Source organism: Ursus maritimus, unplaced genomic scaffold (assembly GCF_017311325.1).
Source record: "Ursus maritimus isolate PB19 unplaced genomic scaffold, ASM1731132v1 scaffold_6, whole genome shotgun sequence".
Lineage (NCBI taxonomy): Eukaryota > Metazoa > Chordata > Mammalia > Carnivora > Ursidae > Ursus > Ursus maritimus.
This window is the reverse complement of record NW_024426774.1, coordinates 48112225-48132696: the sequence shown is the minus strand read 5'-3', so window position 1 is coordinate 48132696 and position 20472 is coordinate 48112225. Positions and strand designations below refer to the sequence as shown.

Here is a 20472-nt window from a genome sequence, read left to right as displayed (position 1 = left end):
TCCCAAACTGAAATTTCAACATCTCTGCCATATCCGAGTCTGGTTCTCATGCTTGCTCTGTCCCATCAAACTGTTTTTGTTTGTTTTTGTCTTTTAGTATGTCTTTTAATTTTTTGTTCAAAGTCAGATATTTACTAAATATGATATGAAAGGAACTGAAATAAATAGGCCTTTAGTGTGAAGTTTTATATTTATCTGGCTAGAGGTGAGATTGTGTTTACTGTTTGCTGTGGCTTTACGTGTCAGGGGCTAAAATTTCCTCTGGTGACCTTGTTTTTGTCTCCTCTGTTATCTTTGGGTTTCTCTAAGGATTTGTTCTTAAATAAGGTCTGAGATGTGCTTTCAGTTATAGTCGCTTATTATTATCAGGACCCCTATTGACACAGTAAGGTGTGTGTGTGTGTGGGGAAGTGTTCTGTAGTCCTATTATTAGGTCTCAGTCTTTCCCCTGGGCTGTGATTTTCACTGGGGTTTTCATTGTCTTCCTTTTAAGTGAGACAGGAAGGCTAAAAGGGGGCTGGAGTTGGATATTTCTTTATGCCCATGTTGAAGGTCAGAGCAAGCTGGAGTTAGTTATTTCCCTTCCCCTAGGTCTCTTAGTCTCTGGTAAAACCCAAGTGGGTTAGGCTCTGGTAAAATAGTTTCTTTTGAGGGCAGGTCTTATTAAGAACAGAATACTTGGGTATATTTCAAAATGACTGCTTTTCCCCTCTGCCGGGCAGAAGAAGATTTTTCTCTGATCTATGGGAACCCGGTACAGATCCTGGAGGTAAAACTCATAGATGTGGTGGCCCCTTTAAGACTGAGTTGCCTTGGAGTTTTTATTTTATTTTTATTTTTTTATTATTTATTTATTTATTTATTTAAGATTTTATTTATTTATTTGACAGAGAGACAGCCAGCAAGAGAGGGAACACAAGCAGGGGGAGTGGGAGAGGAAGAAGCAGGCTCATAGCAGAGGAGCCTGATGTGGGGCTCGATCCCATAACGCCGGGATCACGCCCTGAGCCGAAGGCAGACGCTTAACCGCTGGGCCACCCAGACGCCCCCTCCTTGGAGTTTTTAAATCTCAGGGTTGTGCACCCTGAGCCTCTAGCAAGTTGTTAATTTTGTCAAGTTTAGGTTTTCCTACTCTAGTTCTGGTTTCCATGGTGGTGTCTACTCCTTGGATTTGGCTTCAGTAGATTGTAATTCTCTATATCTGCTTGTCTGTTTCTCCGGTCTTTGGGACTGTGGTTGCCCTTCATTTCAGTTCTCTAATGGATGTGAGAAGAATTGTTGGTTTTCAATTTGTTCAGCCTTGTTGTTTTTGTCCTTGTTGTGGGAGTGATGACTTCTAACTCCTTGCATGCTGAACCAGGACTCTCTTGTTTTTGTTATTTTCGTAACAGACTTCATTGTTTAGATTCACAGAAAATTTAAGCAGGAAAAGTTGAAAAATTGAACAGACCGTACAAACATACCTTGGAGATATTGCAGATTCGGTTCCAGACCATTATAATAAAGTGAATATCGCAGTAAAGCAAGTAAAAGGAACTTTTTGTTTGCTCAGTGCACATAAAAGTTATGTTTACATTATACTGTGGTCTGTTATGTGTGTAGTAGCATATGTCTAAAACAACAATGTATACACCTTAGTTAAATACTTTATTGCTAAAAAATGCTAACCATCATCTAAGCTTCTAGCAAGTTGTAGTCTTTGCTGGTAGAGAGTTTTGCCATAATGTTGGTAACTGCTGACTGGTCAGGGTGGTAGTTGCTGAAGGCTGGTGTGGCTGTGGCCAGTTTCTTAAAATAAGAGAACAATGAAGTTTGGGACATTGATGAACAATTTCTCTGCTGAACAATCACATGCTATTTGATAGCATTTTACCCATAGTAGAATTTTTTTTTTAAGATTTATTTATTTATTTTGAGAGAGAGAGAGAGAGAGAGAGAGAGAGAAGGGGGGAGGGGCAGAGGGAAAAGAGGAGAGAGAACCTCAAGTAGATTCCCTGCTGAGTGCAGAGCCCAATGCAAGGTTCCATCTCATGACCCTGGGATCATGACCTGAGCTGAAATCAAAAGTTGAATGCTTAACCAACTGAGCTACCCAGGCGCCCCTCCACAGAATTTCTTTCAAAATTCAAGTCAGTCCTTTCAAACCCTGCCACTACCTCTTAAACCCTTGCCATTACAAGGTTATGTAATATTTTAAATCCTTTGTTGTCATTCCAACAGTCTTCACAGCATCTTCACAAAGAGTAGATTCTATCTCAAGAATTTTCTTTTCCTGGGGCGCCTGGGTGGCACAGAGGTTAAGCGTCTGCCTTCGGCTCAGGGCGTGATCCCAGCGTTATGGGATCGAGCCCCACATCAGGCTCCTCCGCTATGAGCCTGCTTCTTCATCTCCCACTCCCCCTGCTTGTGTTCCCTCTCTCGCTGGCTGTCTCTATCTCTGTTGAATAAATAAATAAAATCTTTAAAAAAAAAAAAAAAGAATTTTCTTTTCCTGTTCATAAGAATCAACTCCTCATCCATTGAAGTTTTATCATGAGATTGTAGCAATTTGGTCACATCTTCAGGCTCTACTTCTAATTCTAGTTCTTTCACTATTTACATCACGTCTGCAGTTACCTCTTCCACTGGTCTTGAACCCTTACAGTCATGCATGAGGGTTGGAATCAATCAACTTCTTTCAAACTCCTGTTAATGTTGATAATTTGACCTCTTCCCATGAATCATGAATGTTCTTAATGTCATCTAGAATGATGAATCCTTTCCAGAAGGTTTTCAATTTAGTTTTACCAGATCCATCAGAGGAATCTCTATCTATGGCAGCTATAGTCTTATGAAATGTATTTCTTTAATAATAAGACTTGAAGGTCCAAACGATTCCTTGATCCATGGGCTGCAGAATGGATGTTGTGCTAGTAGGCATGAAAACAACATTAGTCTTGTCATCAAGGGTCTTGGGTGAGCAGGTGCGATGTCGATGAGTGGTAATATTTTGAATCTTTTTTTTTTTTTTTTTTTTCCTGAGCAGCAGTTGTCAACAGTGGGCTTAAAATATTGATTAAACCATGGTGTAAACAGATGTACTGTCATCTAGGCTTTGTGTATCCACTTATACAGTCCAGGCAGAGTAGATTTAGCATAATTCTTAAAGGCCCTAGGATTTTCAGAATGATAAATGAGCATTGGCTTCAACTTAAAGCCACCATGTGCATTAGTCCCTAACAAGAGTTAGCCTGTCCTCTGAAGATTTGAAGCCAGGTGTTGACTTCTTTCTAGCTATGAAAGTCCTAGATAGCATCTTTTCCCAACATAAGGCTGTTTTGTCTACATTGGAAATCTGTTTAGTGTAGCTACCTTCATTAATTATCTTATCTGGGTCTTCTGGATAACTTGCTGCACCTTCTACATCAGAACTTGTTGCTTCATCTTACACTTTTGTTACGGAGACAGCTTTTTTCCTTAAATCTCATGAGCCATCCTCTGCTATTTTCAGACTTTTCTGCAGCATCCTCACCTCTCTCAGCCTTCATACTATTGAAGAGTTAAGGCCTTGCTTTGGATTAGGCTTTGGCTTAAGGGAATGCTAGACTGTATGCTAAGAGTATGTTTAGTTTTGTAAGAAACTGTCAAACTGTCTTCCAAAGTGACTGTTTTCCATTCCCATCATCATTCAGTAATGAATGAGAGTCCTGTTACTCTGTACTCTGAGCAGCATTTGGTGTTGTCAGTGTTTGGGATTTCGGTTATTCTAGTAGTTGTGTAGTGATGATCTCATTATTTTAATTTGCAATTCCCTAATGATAATATGATGTTGAGCATCTTCTCATGTTCTTGTTTTCCAGATATATATCTCTTTTGATGAAGTATCTGTTCAGAGCTATTGACCATTTTCTAATTGGGTTGTTTGTTTTTGTATCATTGAATTTTAAGGTTTGTGTATGTTGGGTTATAGTCCTTTATCAGATACATCTTCTACAAATATTTTTTCCCCAGTCTGTGGCTTTTCATTCTTTTGACATTGTCTTTCACAGAACAGAAGTTTTTTTTAGATTTTATTTATTTATTTGACACAGAGAGAGAGACAGCCAGCAAGAGAGGGAACACAAGCAGGGGAGTGGGAGAGGAAGAAGCAGGCTCCCAGCAGAGGAGCCCGATGTGGGGCTCGATCCCATAACGCCGGGATCACGCCCTGAGCCGAAGGCAGACGCTTAATGACTGAGCCACCCAGGTGCCCCAGAACAGAAGTTTTTAATTTTGATGAGTCTAATTTATTATTTCTTTCAAGGATTGTGCCTTTGGTGTTGTACCTAAAAATTCATCATCTTACCCAAGGTGGTCTAGGTTTTCTCCTATATTATTTTCTACGATTTTTATAGTTTTTATAATTTCCCAGTTTGCAATTACATCTATGATTGATTTTGAGTTAAATTTTGTGAAGCATGTAAAATTAGTGTCTAGATTCATTTTTTTGCTTGTGGATGTCTAGTTGTTCCAGCACCATTTGTTAAAAAGACTGTCTTTGCTCCATTATACTGCCTTTGTTCCTCTGTCAAAGATTAGTTGACTATATTTTCTGGGTTGATTTATGGGCTTTGTTGTGTTATGGTGATCAATTTTTCTGTTCTTTGGCCAACACTACACTGTCTTGATTGCTATAGCTTTATAGTGAGTCATGAAGTCAGGTAGTATCAGCTCTCCCACTTTGTTTTCTTTAATTTTCTGTTGGTTGTTCTGGGTCTTTTGCCTTTCCTTATAAACTTTTAATCAGTTTGTCAATACCTGCAACGTAATTTGCTTAGAATTTTGTGATTGGAATTGTGTTGAATCTATACATCATGTTGGGAGGAATTGACATATTGACAGGTGTATTGAGTCTTCCAAACCATAGACATGGTAATTAGGTCCCCTTTGATTTCTTTCATCAGAATTTTATAGTTTGCCTCATATAGATTTTGTACATACTTGGTTAGGTTTATACCAAAGTACTTTAATTTGGGGGGTGCTAATATAAATGGTATTGTTTTTTAAATTTCAGTTTCCAGTTGTTGATTGCTGGTATATAGGAAAACGATTGACTTTTGCTCTGTTTTTTTAATGTCCAAGAATCATTCACAGAATATCTATGCAATTTTTGAAAATGGAGTATTGGAATCTAATTATTGTTGAATTGTCCATTTCTCCCTTCATTTCTTTCAGTTTTTCCTTTCAGTTTTTACTGGGGGTTCTGATGTTAGGTGCGTATGGATTTTTAACTGTTATACGTTCTTGGTGGATTGACTATCTTATTGTGAAATGTTCCTGTTATCTTGAGTAATTTTTTAAATATGTTTTTAAAAAAATATTTTTAAATTTTAATTCCACTATAGTTAACATACAGTATTACATTTGTTTCAGGTGTACAATATAGTGATTAAACAAGTCTGTACATTACTCAGCGCTCTTCATGATTAGTATGCTCTTAATCTTCTTCCCCTATTTCATACACTATTTGTGTATGGTGTAAGAAAGTGGTCCAGTTTCATTCTTTTCCATGTAGCTGTCCAGTTTTCCCAACACCATTTGTTGAACAGACTGTCTTTTTCCCATTGCTATTCTTGCCTCCTTTGTCAAACATTAATTGATCGTATAATCAATTTATATTTATTATTAATATATTATTTCTGGGCTATTTTGTTCTCCATTGGTCTCTGTATTATTATTTTTTTCTTGTTGATTTTTTGTTTGTTTCTTTTTGTTTTTTTTTGTGGGTGTTTTGTTTTTGTTTTTGTGTGTGCCAGTACCATACTGTTTGATTATTGTAGCTTTGCAGTATGTCTTGATTAGCAATAATCGCGCCTCGGATAAACCTCATTGGCTACGATACTGCCACTGCGCAAAGCTTGCAGTATGTCTTGAAATCTGGGATTGTGATACTTCCAGTTTTGTTTTTCTTTTTCAAGATTGCTTTGGCTATTTGAGGTCTTTTGTGGTTCCATACAAATTTTAGGATTATTTGTTCTAGTTCTATGAAAAGTGTTGCTGGTATTTTGACAGGGATTGCATTAAATCTGTAGATTGTTTTGGGTAGTATGGACATTTTAACAATACTGGTTCTTCTAATCCATGAGCATGGAATATCTTTCCATTTGTGCTGTCTTCAATTTCTTTCATTGGTGTTTTATAGTTTTCAGAGTACCAAGTCTTTTACCTCCATGGTTAAATATATTCTTAGGCATTTTATTATGTTTTAATATGTTTCATCTTGATATTGCTATAGCCACTCTACCTCTTTTTTGATTGTTTGCATAGTAAATCTTTTTTATCTGTCCTTTGATTTTCAACCTGTTTGTCTTTTTTGGGCCTAAAGTGTGTCTCCTATAGACAGCATACAGTTGAATCTTCTTTTTCATGCAGTCTGACACAACATATGCCTTTGATTGGAATATTTAGTTCACTCACATTTAGTGTTATTGATATGTTTGGATTTATTTCTATTTAATTTTTTATTTTCTATATGTTTCATGTCTGTTCCTATTAAGTAGATAATTTTCTCTTATTTCATTCTCATTTTTGAAATTATAATTCCTGAGTTATTTTTAGGGCTTATATATGCACGTTAACTTATCAGAATCTGCTTCAGATTCATTAGGACTTAGTTCCAATGACATATAGAAACTTTATGCCCATATAGGTCCATTCTCTATCCCCTTTTTAATGCTGTTACTGTTAGGTGTAGGTCTATATGTGTTACATACTCAACAATACATTGTTATAGTTAAAACTTCATAAAATCTTAGGTTTTTTGAAGAATCTGGAAGAAGGGAGAATAACAATTATATATTTGTAGAGATTGTTATATTAACCTTCTTATTTTCCCTTTTTTGTATTCTTAATTTCTTCCCTTCTTTTGAGTTATTATGTGATGTCATTTCCTTACTCCATTGCGACTCTATTCCTGTTATCTCCTTTGTGCTGTCATTATCAAATATATTTCTATGTTATAGCCCAACAATTCAATTAGATATATATATGTTTCATACAGTTGCTTTTTATTTTTATTTTAAAAAATATTTTATTTATTTATTTGAGACAGGGAGAGCACAAGTGGGGAGGAGTATAGGAGGGAGAGGGAGAGGCAGATTCCCCGTTGAGCAGGGAACCCGATGTGGGGCTTGATCATGACCTGAGCTGAAGGCAGACACCCAGCCGATTGAGCCACTCAGGTGCCCCTACAGTTGCTTTTTAAATCAGTGAAAGGAAGAAGGGAGAAGAAATATGCAGTTATACTGTCTTCTGCAATTACCTGCAAAATTGCTTTGATTGGCTCTTTTTGTTGTTTTCCATAAATTTGAATTACTTGCTGGTGTCACTTGCTTTCATCCTGAAGAACTTCCCTTAGCATTTCCTGTAAAACCAATTGTGATCAACAAATCTCATTTTGTTTATCTGGAGCTTAAATTTCTTTTCTTTTTTTTTTTTTTTTTACTTTTTATTAATTTATTTTTAAATTAACATATAATGTGTTATTGGTTTCAGAGATACAGGTCTCTGATTCATCAGTCTTATACCCAGTGCTCATTACAACACATATCCTCCCTAATGTCCATCATCCAGTTACCGCGTCCCTCCACCCCTTCCCCCCACCTACAGCAACCCTCAGTTTGTTTCCTATGATTAAGAATCTATCTTATGCTTTGTCTCCTTCTCTGGTTTCGTCTTGTTTTATTTTTTCCTCTCTTCCCCTATGATCCTCTGTTTTCTTTCTGAAATTCCACATATGAGTGAGATCATATGATAATTGTCTTTCTCTGACTTATTTTGCTTAGCATAATACCCTCTAGTTCCATCCATGTTGTTGCAAATGGCAAGATTTCAATTTTTTGGTGGCTGAGTAGTATTCCATTGTGTGTGTGTGTATATATATATATACCACATCTTCTTTATCCATTCATCTGTCAATGGACATGTGGGCTCTTCCCATAGTTTGGCTATTGTGGACATTGCTGCTATTATAAACATTGGGGTGCAGGTGCCCTTTTGGATCACTACGTTTGTATCTTTCAGGTAGATACCCAGTGGTGCAATTGCTGGGTCATAGGGTAGCTCTATTTTCAACTTTTTGAGGATCCTCCATACTGTTTTCCAGAGTGGCTGCACCAGCTTGCATTCCCAACAACAGTGTAAGAGGGTTCCCCTTTCTCCGCATCCTCACCAACATTTGTTGTTTCCTGACTTGTTAATTTTAGCCATTCTCACTGGTGTGAGGTGATATCTTATTGTGGTTTTGATTTGTATTTCCCCGATGCCGAGTGATGTTGAGCACTTTTTCACGTGTCTGTTGGCCATTTGGATGTCTTCCTTGGAGAAATGTCTTTTCATGTCTTCTGCCCATTTCTTGATTGGATTATTCTTTGGGGTGTTGAGTTTGATAAGTTCTTCATAGATTTTGGATACTAGCCCTTTATCTGATATGTCATTTGCAAATATCATCTCCCATTCTGTCAGTGTCTTTTGGTTTTGTTGACTGTTTCCTTTGCTGTGCAAAAGCTTTTTATCTTAGTGAAGTCCCAGTCGTTCATTTTTGCCTTTGTTTCCCTTGCCTTTAGAGACATGTTTTGCAAGAGGTTACTGTGGCTGAGTTTGAAGAGGTTGCTGCCTGTGTTCTCCTCAAGGATTTTGATGGATTCCTGTCTCACATTGAGGTCTTTCATCCATTTTGAGTCTGTTTTTGTGTATGGTGTAAGGAAATGGTCCAGTTTCGTTCTTCTGCATGTGGCTGTCTCCAATATCCCAATACCATTTGTTGAAGAGACTGTCTTTTCCATTGGATATTCTTTCCCACTTTGTCGAAGATTAGTTGACCATAGAGTGGAGGGTCCATTTCTGGGTTCTCTATTCTGTTTCATTGATCTGTGTGCTGGTACCATACTGTCTTGATGATTGCAGCTTTTAATAAAGCTTGAAGTCTGGGATTATGGTGCCACCATCTTTGGTTTTCTATTTCAACATTCCTTTGGCTATTCAGGGTCTTTCCTGGTTCCGTACAAATTTTAGGACTATTTGTTCCAGCTCTGTGAAGAGAGTTGATGGTATTTTGATAGGGATTGCATTGAATGTATAGATTGCTCTAGGTAGCACACACATTTTAACAATATTTGTTCTTCCAATCCATGAACATGGAATATTTTTCTATTTCTTTTGTCTTCCTCAATTTTTCATGAGTGTTCTATAGTTTTCTGAGTACAGGTCCTTTGCCTCTTTGATTAGGCTTATTCCTGGATATCCTGTGGTTTGGGGTGCAATTGTAAATGGGATTGACTCCTTAATTTCTCTTTCTTTTGTCTCATTGTTAGCATATAGAAATGCAACTGAGTTCTAGCAACTATGGGGTAGAGTCTTTTGGGTTTTCCTCATACAGTATCATGTCATCTGTGAAGAGTGAGAGTTTGACCTCTTCTTTGTCAATTTGGATGCCTTTTATTTCTTTTTGTTGTCTGAGTGCTGAGGCTAGGACTTCTAGTACTATGTTGAACAGCAGTGGTGATCGTGGACATCCCTGCAGTGCTCCTGACCTTAAGGGAAAAACTTTTTTCCCCATTGAGAATGATATTTGCTGTGGGCTTTTTGTATATGGCTTTTATGATATTGAGGTATGTTCCCTCTATCCCTACACTGTGAAGAGTTTTAATTAAGAAAGGATGCTGTACTTTGTCAGATGCTTTTTCCGCATCTATTGAGAGGATCATGTGATTCTTGTCCTTTCTTTTGTTTTTTATTTTTTTTTTAAAGATTTTATTTTAATTTATTTGACAGTGAGAAGGACAGCCAGTGAGAGAGAGAACACAAGCAGGGGGAGTGGGAGAGGAAGAAGCAGGCTCCCAGCAGAGGAGCCTGATGCGGGGCTCGATCCCAGGACCCTGGGATCACACCCTGAGCCGAAGGCAGACACTTAACGACTGAGCCACCCAGGCGCCCCGAGATTAGAGTCTCTTATGGTTTGTCTCCCTCTCTGGTTTCATCTTGTTTCATTTTTTTCCTCTCTTCCCCTATGATCCTCTGCCTTGTTTCTCAAATTGCACATATGAGTAAGATTATATGATAATTGTTTTTCTGTGATTGATTTATTTTGCTTAGCATAATACCCTCTAGTTCCATTCATGTATTGCAAATGGCAAGATCTCATTTTTTGATGGCTGCATAATATTCCATTGTATAGATATACCACATCTTCTTTATCCATTCATCTGTCGGTGGACATCTGGGCCCTTTCCATAGTTTGACTGTTGTGGACATTGCTGCTGTAAACATTGGGGTGCAGGTGCCTCTTTGGATTACTACATTTGTGTCTTTGGGGTAGATCTCTAGTAGCAATTGCTGGGTCGTAGGGTAGCTCTATTTTCAGCTTTTTGAGGAACCTCCATACTGTTTTCCAGAGTGGCTGCACCAGCTTGCCTTCCCACACAAATTCTTTTAGTTTCTGTTTTTCCTGGAAGCTTTTTATCTCTCCTTCTATTTTGAATGACTCCTAGCTGGATAAAGTGTTCTTGGCTATATATTTTTCTCATTTAGCACCCCGGGTATATCATGCCAGTCTTTTCTGGCCTGGCATGTGTCTGTGGGTATTGATTTTGAGGGGTGTTTTCTGTGCCTCCTGGACTTGAATGCCTGTTTCCTTCCCCAGGTTAGGGAAGTTCTCCACTATAATTTGCTCCAATATATCTTCAGCACCACCCCCCCTTCTTCTGGGATCCCAATTATTCTTTTTTTTTTTTTATGATTTTTTTTTTTATTTTGACAGAGAGAGAGAGAACACAAGCAGGGGGAGTGGGAGAGGAGGAAGCAGGCTCCCAGTGGAGCAGGGAGCCCAATGTGGGGCTCGATCCCAGGACTCTGGGATCACGCCCTGAGCCGAAGGCAGACGCTTAACGACTGAGCCATCCAGGCGCCCCCTAGGATCCCAATTATCCTAATATTGTTCTGCTTTATGGTATCACTTATCTCTTGAAGTCTACCTTCGTGATCCAGTAGTTGTTTATATCTCTTTTTCTCAGCTTTTTTATTCTCCATCATTTGGTCTTCTATATTACTAATTCTCTCTTCTGCCTCATTTAACCTAGCAGTTAGAGCCTCCATATTTTAGGCATCTCTTTAGTAGCCTTTTTGATTTTGACTTGATTAGATTTTAGTTCTTTTGTTTCTCCGGAAAGGGATTCTCTGTGTCTTCTGTGCTTTTTTCAAGCCCAGCTAGTATCTATATAATCGTTATTCTGAACTCCAGTTCTGACATCTTATATCTGTACTGATTAGGTCTGTGGTGGTCACTACTGCCTCATGTTCTCTTTTTTGAGGTTGTTTTTCCATCTTGTCATTCTGTCTTGTAGAAAGTGGACACTTTTCTATTTGTAGAGTTGCAGCTCTTCTTTTTTTAGATCTCCGGTTGAGTTCACAGGTGTTCAGAATGATATGATAGCTATCTAGCTGAATTCCTGGGACCAGATGAAGCTAAGGTCTCCTACTCCTCTGCCATCTTGGACTATCTCTTGCTCTTTTTTTTTTTTTTTTAATGTATGCCTTTATTGCTGTAAATTTCCCTTTAGCACTGCTTTTGCTGTATCCCATAAGTTCTGGTATTTTGTGTCTTCATATTAATTTGTGTCAACTTTTTTTTTAAATTTTCTTTCGTGACTTCTTGTTTGACCTATTCGGTTTTTTTAAAGAGTGTAGTGTTTAATTTCCATATATTTGTGGAAATTTCTAGTTTTTTCTGTGCTATTTATTTCTAGTTTCATTCCATTGTGATTGGAAAAGACACTGTATTTCAGTCTTCTTGAGTTTCTTAAGACTTTTGTGGCCTATCATGTTCTGTCCTAAAGAATGTTCATATGTAGTTGAAAAAAATGTATATTCTGCTGTTTTTAGGTAGAGTGTTCTGTATATGTGTGTTAGGTCCAGTTGGCCTATAATGTTGTTCATTTCCTCTACTTCCATATTCTTCCGTATGGTGGTTTTATCCATTATTGAAAGTGAGGTATTGAAGTCTTTTAATATACTGTGTTGCTGTGTATTTCTCCTCCAAGTCTTTAAAAATTTGCCTGATCGATTTGGGAGCTCTGAGGTTGGGTGCATAATTACTTGTGATTGTTGTATCTTCTTGGTGATTTGACCCTTTTATGGTTTTAAAGTGTCCTTTGTCTCATAACAGTTTTTGATTTAAAATCTTTTTTCGTCTGAATTTGATATAGCTACTTCTATGCTCTTTTGGTTACTATTTGCATGGGATATCCTTTTCCATCCTCTTACTTTCAGTCTATATGTGTCCTTAGATCTTAAGTGTTTATCTCATAGGCAGCATATATTTGGAAGACTACTAACCTTTAATATTAAAAGCTTACTCAGGGAAGGGCTCTTTCAAACTGTTAATTTGTACCAAAAAACGTTTAATCTAAGATGAAGAGTTGATGACACCTGCTTAGTTTTGAAGCATTCATCTTACAAATCCTTCTTTAAGTGTTTGGGTTATATTCAGAGGCAGTAGTGGGAAAGTTGATCAAACATATGGGAATGTATTAGAAATTAGTTTTCTTGATGACATCTGAACAGGTAGGTGATAAAATAGGAAGTTCTGGGGAGTGGATTTTTTAATAAGAACTTTTCTTTTAACATTTAATTTTAATTTTTAGGTTTTCTTTAAACTGATAAAAGTGAGGGGGGAATGTTCGTTTTCTCACACATTGGGTTAGTTCTCAAAGTGCTAGTTTCTTTTTTTTTTTTTTAAAGATTTTATTTATTTATTCGACAGAGATAGAGACAGCCAGCGAGAGAGGGAACACAAGCAGGGGGAGTGGGAGAGGAAGAAGCAGGCTCATAGTGGAAGAGCCTGATGTGGGGCTCGATCCCAGAACGCCGGGATCACGCCCTGAGCTGAAGGCAGACGCTTAACCGCTGTGCCACCCAGGCGCCCCTCAAAGTGCTAGTTTCTTAATATTGTATCATTAGTTTCCTACAAATATCCTAACGAATTGAACTCTCTTTTTATAAGCTGTTGTGAATCAACTCTTTTCAAAGGCAAGACCCCATGGTCCACAACCAGCATTATTTAGCTGCAGTGACTAGCCGTTTTGAACGTTTATGTTGGTATTCTTTCCTGAAGGGCACAAAGAAGACTGACCGTGCCACAACATTGGCTGTTTCGTTACATATTTAGGTATTTCAGATGGCCAGAATGCATTTGAAAAACAGTTTTATTTTTTATCCTTTGTCCCTTAAAAATTGCCATTGAAGCAAGATGAGTGTGAGCCATGGGACTCTACCTTTAGAGAAAAACCTCTTAGAAGAATTGATATCTTAGAAATCTCTTTAGTTATTGAATAGATTTTAAATAAGCTGGCCGTTCTGTGACCAAAAACACATTGTTATAAGTTCTCTCTGTAAAAATATTTTGTTAGTGTAGTAATAGTGTTTTAAATCTGGAAAAAATCTGATGACCTTGGATTTCTTTCAGAGGCTCTTTCACATTTGTGGTTATTAATATTTTGTTAGCATTCATCTTTTCTTGGCTTATAAACTGCTTGTTTTACTTTTATAACTTCTTCCCTTTTTATGGACATTGTGTGTTTATATCTTTGAGGATCTGAGATACTCATTTTAAAGTTTTTGAAAGTATAGTTTGTAATTACATTTTTAACAGGAGTGTTTTTTTGTTTCCTCTTTTGGTGTACCCTTCACTACCCGGTGTTTTTGTGATTGTCTTTACCTTGCCCCTTGTGGCCGCTTTTTCAAAAATAGGTCTTATATTGAAGCTTTGGGTTTTTATTATCCAGGAATATTGGAGAAAATCTCAGGATCCAGTCCCTGAACCAGTGGGTGACTTGACCTAGCTCATTTTTGTTTGATTGTCTTGGATCTTTTCCATTTGCATTCTTCAGCCTTGAGCTGTAGTCACAGCTTTTATTGCTGCCTTTCACAGTTGAGGGAGCCCCGCTCTAACCCCTAATCTCACAAAATGAGCCTGATGTTTGTTCCCACTGTCTCCACTATGAGTTGATTTTAGTCCCTATTATTAGGGTTCATTTCTTAGGTGTCTCAAATAGTAAGATTTTAAAATAAGTAACTTGCTTGTTTCTGCTTCCTTCTTTTACTTGTAGGGGTATAGGAGGTTAAGGAACTGCCATGGTTTATTGGAAATTATGTTGGGTTCTAACTGGATAACTTAAGAGTCTTTTTTAATTTTTATTTTTTTAAAGATTTATTTATTTATTTTGGAGAGAGAGAGTATGCGTGCGGGAGGGCAGTGGGGAGAGGGGGAGGGAGAGAGGGAATCCTAAGCAGATTCTGCGCTAAGCACAGAGCCTTACACTGGACTGGATCTTACAACCCTGAGGTCATGACCTGAGCTGAAATGAAGAGTCGGATTCTTAACTGACTGAGTCACCCAGGTGCCCCTGTTTTTTTATTTTTAAGTGAAGGTAGTAACTTGGACAGTGGTTGTGGAGTTGAAATGTTTTATGTATATATACACACACACACACACACATACACACACACATATGTATATATTTGAAAGTACTTTAGAAACTGAGAAGTATAAGCTAAAGTTTAGATTTTGGTTTATTATTATTTAAATGTGTTACTACTCTATTTAAATCTGCTTTTGATTTTCAGGTTGTTCCATTGACCTGTCATGTATGGCAACAGCCATTGTATCAAGGCAATAGTGGGGCACAGATTTCTGATACTATTGTGGTCTCTGTGGAAAAAACAGCTCGGTGGGGGTCTAAGGCTGATCAGGTATGTCTTGTGTAACTGGCACACTATTTTTCTTTTCATAAGCAGCATGAGAAATTCTGATTTAGCTGTTAAGAATAGTAAGAGGTGAATTATTTTAATATTCCATTTTTTCTAATAGATCTTTTTTTTAAAGATTTTATTTATTTGATAGAGAAAGAGAGAGAACACTTGCACAAGCAGGGCAAGCGGCAGGCAGAGGGAGGGGAAGAAGCAGGCTCCCCAGTGAGCAAGGAGCCCAACACAGGGATCGATCCCATCCCTGGGATCATGACCTGAGCCCAAGGCAGATGCTCAACCAATGGAGTCACCCAGGCGCCCCTCTAATAGATCTTTAACAATTTTAATTATATAGAATAGCAGTTCAGTTCCTTTTTGTCTTAAGACTCCTTTACATTCTTGGAAGGCAGCTATGCTCACCACTATACCACCAATGCTCCTTTACATTCTTCACAAGTATTTTAAGCATCTTTTGTTTATATAGATTATCTGTATTGATATCTAGCTTACTAGAAATTAAAACATTTAAAAATATTTTTAAAATAATAAACCCATTACATATTAGTGTAAATAATATATTTTAAAAATGAAAAATAATATTTTCGAAGACAAAAAAATTAGTTGAAAGAGTGGCATTGTTTTACATTTTTGCATATCTCTTTAATGTCAGGAGTAATAAGAGACGGTATATTAGACAGGGTTCTCCAGAAAAACAGAACCAATAGGAGACTTATACATAAACACACACACACACACACACACACACACACACACACACACACACACAATAAGGAATTTGCTCTTATGATGGCTGAGAATTCTAAGATCTGCAACCTGGAGATTGTAGTCTGAATCCAAAGGCCTGAGAACCAGGAGAACAGGTTGTGTAAATTCTATTCTGAATCCAAATCTAAAGGCAAGAGACCTATGTACCAGCCTTAAGACCACCAGGCAGAGAGAGAGAATTCTGTTTTGTTCAGCCTTTTGTTCCATTGAGGCCTTTAATGGATTGGATGAGGCTTGTCCACAGTGGAAGGGGCAATCTGCTTTACTCAGTCTGTGGATCAAATGTTAATCTAGACATACAGACATACAGACTAATGTTTAACCAAATATCTGGGCACCTGGTGGCTCAGACAAGTTGACACATAAAATTAACCATCACATTTGGATTCTCATATCTGCTTGTGCATTTAGTCTGTTGGAATACAATCAAGTATGTAAAAAAAAAAATCTGGCCTTACGTAGAAAAGGGAGCCACACATAGATTTCCTGAAAGAATGTCTGTGATTGCCCAGGGATTTTTGGACCACACTTTGAGAATCACTAATCTAGAGTATAGTCATAAATTTAGAAGAAATGGAAAAATTGTGAGCAAATAGGAAAGAAGTTTACATGTTTGTTGGAGGAAAAAATGCAACCTTATTCATAATGGTTAAATGTTTAAGGTTGATTATCTAATAACTTGGTTATCAGATTTCTTCTGCTACCTTCAATTTCCCCTAAATTGCAGTGATTATCCATTTGATGCAAGATGTGGAGGAAGGAGATTTGCTATCATCAAGGGAAAGAAAGGGATTAAAAGAAACCTTGACCGGAAAGTTCATAGTACTCTGGGACCATTAAATGAAAGGGGGATTGCAATAGATTGAATTGTGTGTCCCAAAATGTGTTGAACCTAATCCCCAGTACTTTAGAAGTTGTCTTATTTGGAAATAGGGTGATTGCAGATACAACTTAGATGAGATCATACTGAAGTGTGGTAGGACCTTAATCCAATATAACTGATATCCTTATAAGAGAGGAGAACAGCGTGTGTAGAGAGACAGACATAGGAAGAAGTCAGCCTTGTGAAGACAGAGGCGGAGATTGGAGATGCACTGCCGTAAGCCAAGGAATGCCTGGGGCTGCCTGAGGGTAGAATAGGTAAAGAAAGATCCTCCCCTAAAGGCTTTGGGTGGAGCATGGCCCTGCCAACACCTTGATTTCAGACTTCTAGCCTCCAGACCTCTAGCCTGTGAGAAAATAAATTTCTGTTGTTTTGAGCTCCCAATTTGTGTAACTTTGTTATGGCAGTCCTAGGAAATGAATATAGGGATATATCCCAAAGTAGTTTCATATTCTCTGAGGACATATTTATGGTAGAGCATGGTCCAAAATTGATGTCTTTCTTTCTGTCCCTGTCTTACGAAATATATGCCATGAAAAAAATATACATATGCCATGGATAGATCCTGTAGCTCTTTATTTCTGCCTTTATTCCTGGGTTCCTCAGCATAGCTGGAGCATTATGCCACTTTCTTACTCCCCTCTTTTCTCCTTCTTGTTACTCTGTTCATTCATCTTTGTTGCTGTTGTCTGAGTTACCTCTCTTTATTCATTGAAAACTGTAGCTTTTGCTACACTGTGCTCAGTTTCTTTCACTTCAGCTTTCATTACCTATGTAGTGCCTAAAACTCCTGGATCTTTGATCTAACCTTCACAGATCTTTTCCTCCACTTCTCTTCAACTTCTACCCCTACTAGGTTACTCATCCCATGGTCACAGTCTAGACCATGTCACCTCCAGCAACTTGAGTACAAATGTCTCATCCTCTCTTCCCCTCCAGCTACTGTTTGGTTTAATATTCTGCTCCCTGTTAGATGAAATTTTCAAGAATTTTCTCTCTCCATTTCCTCATTGCTGTATGATTTAAATACAGCAAACCTCACTCTTCTAGGTATACAGTTTGATGAACTTTGACAAATATAGACAGTCATATAACCACTACCATATTTGAGATATACAAGATTACCATGACCAGAAAAGTTCCCTTGTGCCTCAGTGTAATCAGTCATCTCCCCATGCTTAGTCCCTGGCAACCGCTGATCTGATTTCTGTCCCTATAGTTTTGCCCTTTCAGAATTAAAGTGTATAGTTTTTTGAACCTGGCTTCTTTCACTTAGCACGTGCTTTTTTTTTTTATACTAATTTTTTGTTATTTTAGTCACCATACAGTATATCCTTAGTTATTGATGTAGCGTTCCATGATTCAGTATTTGCGTATAACTTAGCACATGCTTTTGAGATTTATCCATATTGTTGTATGAATCAATAGTTTGTTCTTTTTAATTTTTTATTTCTGAGTAGTATTCTATACAGGTGAAGGTTTTTGGTAGACAAATGGTTTCATTCTCTTGGTAAATACTTAGGGATGAGATTGCTGGCTGATAAAGTAATTGTATGTTTAATGTTATAAGAAAATACTAAACTGTTTTCCAAAGTGGCCGTACCATTTTGCCTTCCCCCAGGATATATGAGAGTTCTAGTTGATTTGCATCCTTTCTAGCTCTTGGTATTGCCAGTTGTTCTGTTTTAAAATTTTTAGCCATTTTACACATAGGTGTATTATGGTGTCTCATTGTGGTTTTAATATGCATTTTCCTAATGACTTATGATATTATACATCTTTTTGTGTGCTTATTGGCCACCCATGTTTCTTTTTTAATGTAGGATCTTTAAAATCTCTTCCCCATTTTTAATGGCTTATTTATTCCATTTGTTGAGTTTGGAGGTTCTTTATAAATTCTAGATGCCAGTCCTTTATCAAATGCGTATTTTGCAAAGTATTTTTTCCCACTCTGTGGTTTTTCTTTGAATTCTATATATCGGGGTGCCTGGGTGGCTCAGTCGGTTAAATGTCTGCCTTCAGCTCAGGTCATGATCCCAGGGTCGTGGGATTGAATCCCACATCAGGCTCCCTGCTCAGTGGGGAGTCTGCTTCTCCCTCTACCTGCCACTCCCACTGCTTATGCTCTCTTTTTCTCTCTCTGACAAATAAATAAATAAAATCTTAAAAAAAACACATAAAAATTGAATTCTCTATATCTTTTGAAGAGCAGAAGCTTTGATTTTGATGAAGTTAGTGTATAGAGTTCAGGTTTTTTTTATGGTTTGTATTCTTGTGTTCTGAGAAATTTTTTCCTAATCCTGTGTCAGAAAGATTTTATCCTATATATTTTTCTAGAACAAGGTTTCTCAGCCTTGGCACTTTTGACATTTTGGGCTAGATAGTTCGTTATTGTGTGGAGCTGTCCTGTATGTTGTAGTGTTAAGCAGCAGCCTTGACCTTCCCCCACTAGATATCAGTAGTATTCCCCCATGTTGTAACCATGAAACATGTCTCCAAACATTGCCGAAATGTACTATGGTTGAGGGAAAAGGAAGTGTCAAAATTTTACCCACTTGCAAACCACTGTTTCTGAAGTTTTATAGTTATAGAGTTTATATTATCTATGATCCATTTTGAGTTGGTTTTTGTATATGATGTGAAGTAAGGGTCCAGCTTTATTTTTTTGCATACGAATATTTGTCATTCCAGCACCATTTGCTGAAAATACTATCTTTTTGTCTAGTGCTTCCTTGACATCTTTATGAAAAACAATTTGACTGTATATGTGTTGGACTATTTCTAGACTCTATTCCATGGATTTATATGTCTGTCATGCCAATCCGACACTCTTAATTATTGTACTATCTTAAAATCGGGTAGTGTTGAGTTCTCCCACTTTGTTCCTCTTTTGAAAAATGGTTTTGTTTGTGTTAGATTCTTTTAATTTCTGTATAAATTTTAGAATCATCTGTCTATTAAAAAAGCCTGCTGGAATTTTGATTAACATTGCCTTGAGTCTATACATCAGTTTGGAGAGAATTGACATCTTAATAATATTTGTTTTCTCTAATCCACAAACACAACAGTTCTTTCAGTTTCATTTAGGTGTTTAATTTTTTCATCAGTGTTTTGTTGTCTTCAGTCTACCAAACTTAATGTTTGTGTTAGACTGATCTTTCTTTTAAATGTTGCTTTTATTAAGGTGTAATTAATCTTATTGATGTTTTTTAAAATTTCAGTTTCTTTTTGATTGCAAGTGTATAGAAATAGAAATGGCTCTTTATATTGAACTCGTATCCTTTGACCTTGCTAATCACATTTACTGGGTTTTAGTAGTAGTTCTTTTGTAGACTTTTTTTTTTTTTAAAGATTTTTATTTATTTATTCGACAGAGATAGAGACAGCCAGCGAGAGAGGGAACACAAGCAGGGAGAGTGGGAGAGGAAGAAGCAGGCTCATAATGGAGGAGCCCGATGTGGGGCTCGATCCCACAACGCCGGGATCACGCCCTGAGCCGAAGGCAGACGCTTAACCGCTGTGCCACCCAGGCGCCCCTTAGACTTTTTTTTTTTTTTTTTTTCCTTTTTGGGAGAGAGGGAGAGAGAGTGGAGAGGGGAAGAGAGAGAGAGAGGATCCCAAGCAGGCTTCACACCCAGCACAGAGCCTACGGTACTCCATCACATGACCCTGAGATCATGATCTGAGCTGAAATCAAGAGTCAGATGCTTCATCAGCTGAGCCACCCAGGCACCCCCTAGGACTTTCTAAGTAGACAGTTATATCAACTGTATTTTTTTTTCCTTTTTAATATATGTACCTTATATCACCGGTTAGGATCTACTTATTATTTTACTTAATCTGCTTTGTGTTCTGACCTCAACTCTGTGAAAGCAAGTTTTGCCAACATTTGTATAGCTGAATACAGTGAGCACTTTTCTGTCCTTATTTTAGCTACAATAAATAACATTTGACAGTGAACCATTGCATTTCCTTTCTTAGCTTCTACTAGTTTTCCTTCTACTCTTCTGCAATTCTTTCTCAGTTTCCTTTGCTGCTTTATT

The 20472-nt window shown here is 37.5% G+C and overlaps 1 protein-coding gene and 1 pseudogene across 1 annotated transcript in view; one reads left to right on the top strand and one right to left on the bottom strand.

Annotated features, from left to right (window-relative positions):
• Positions 1-20472, top strand: part of ALMS1 (ALMS1 centrosome and basal body associated protein) — a 216998-nt gene that overhangs the window by 11551 nt on the left and 184975 nt on the right. Inside the window, exon 2 of the mRNA XM_008700492.2 lies at positions 14638-14763. Within this exon, the coding sequence (XP_008698714.2) occupies positions 14638-14763 (126 nt within the window). The remainder of the gene's footprint in view (positions 1-14637; positions 14764-20472) is intronic.
• On the bottom strand, positions 5786-5877 carry LOC121101113 (annotated as a pseudogene).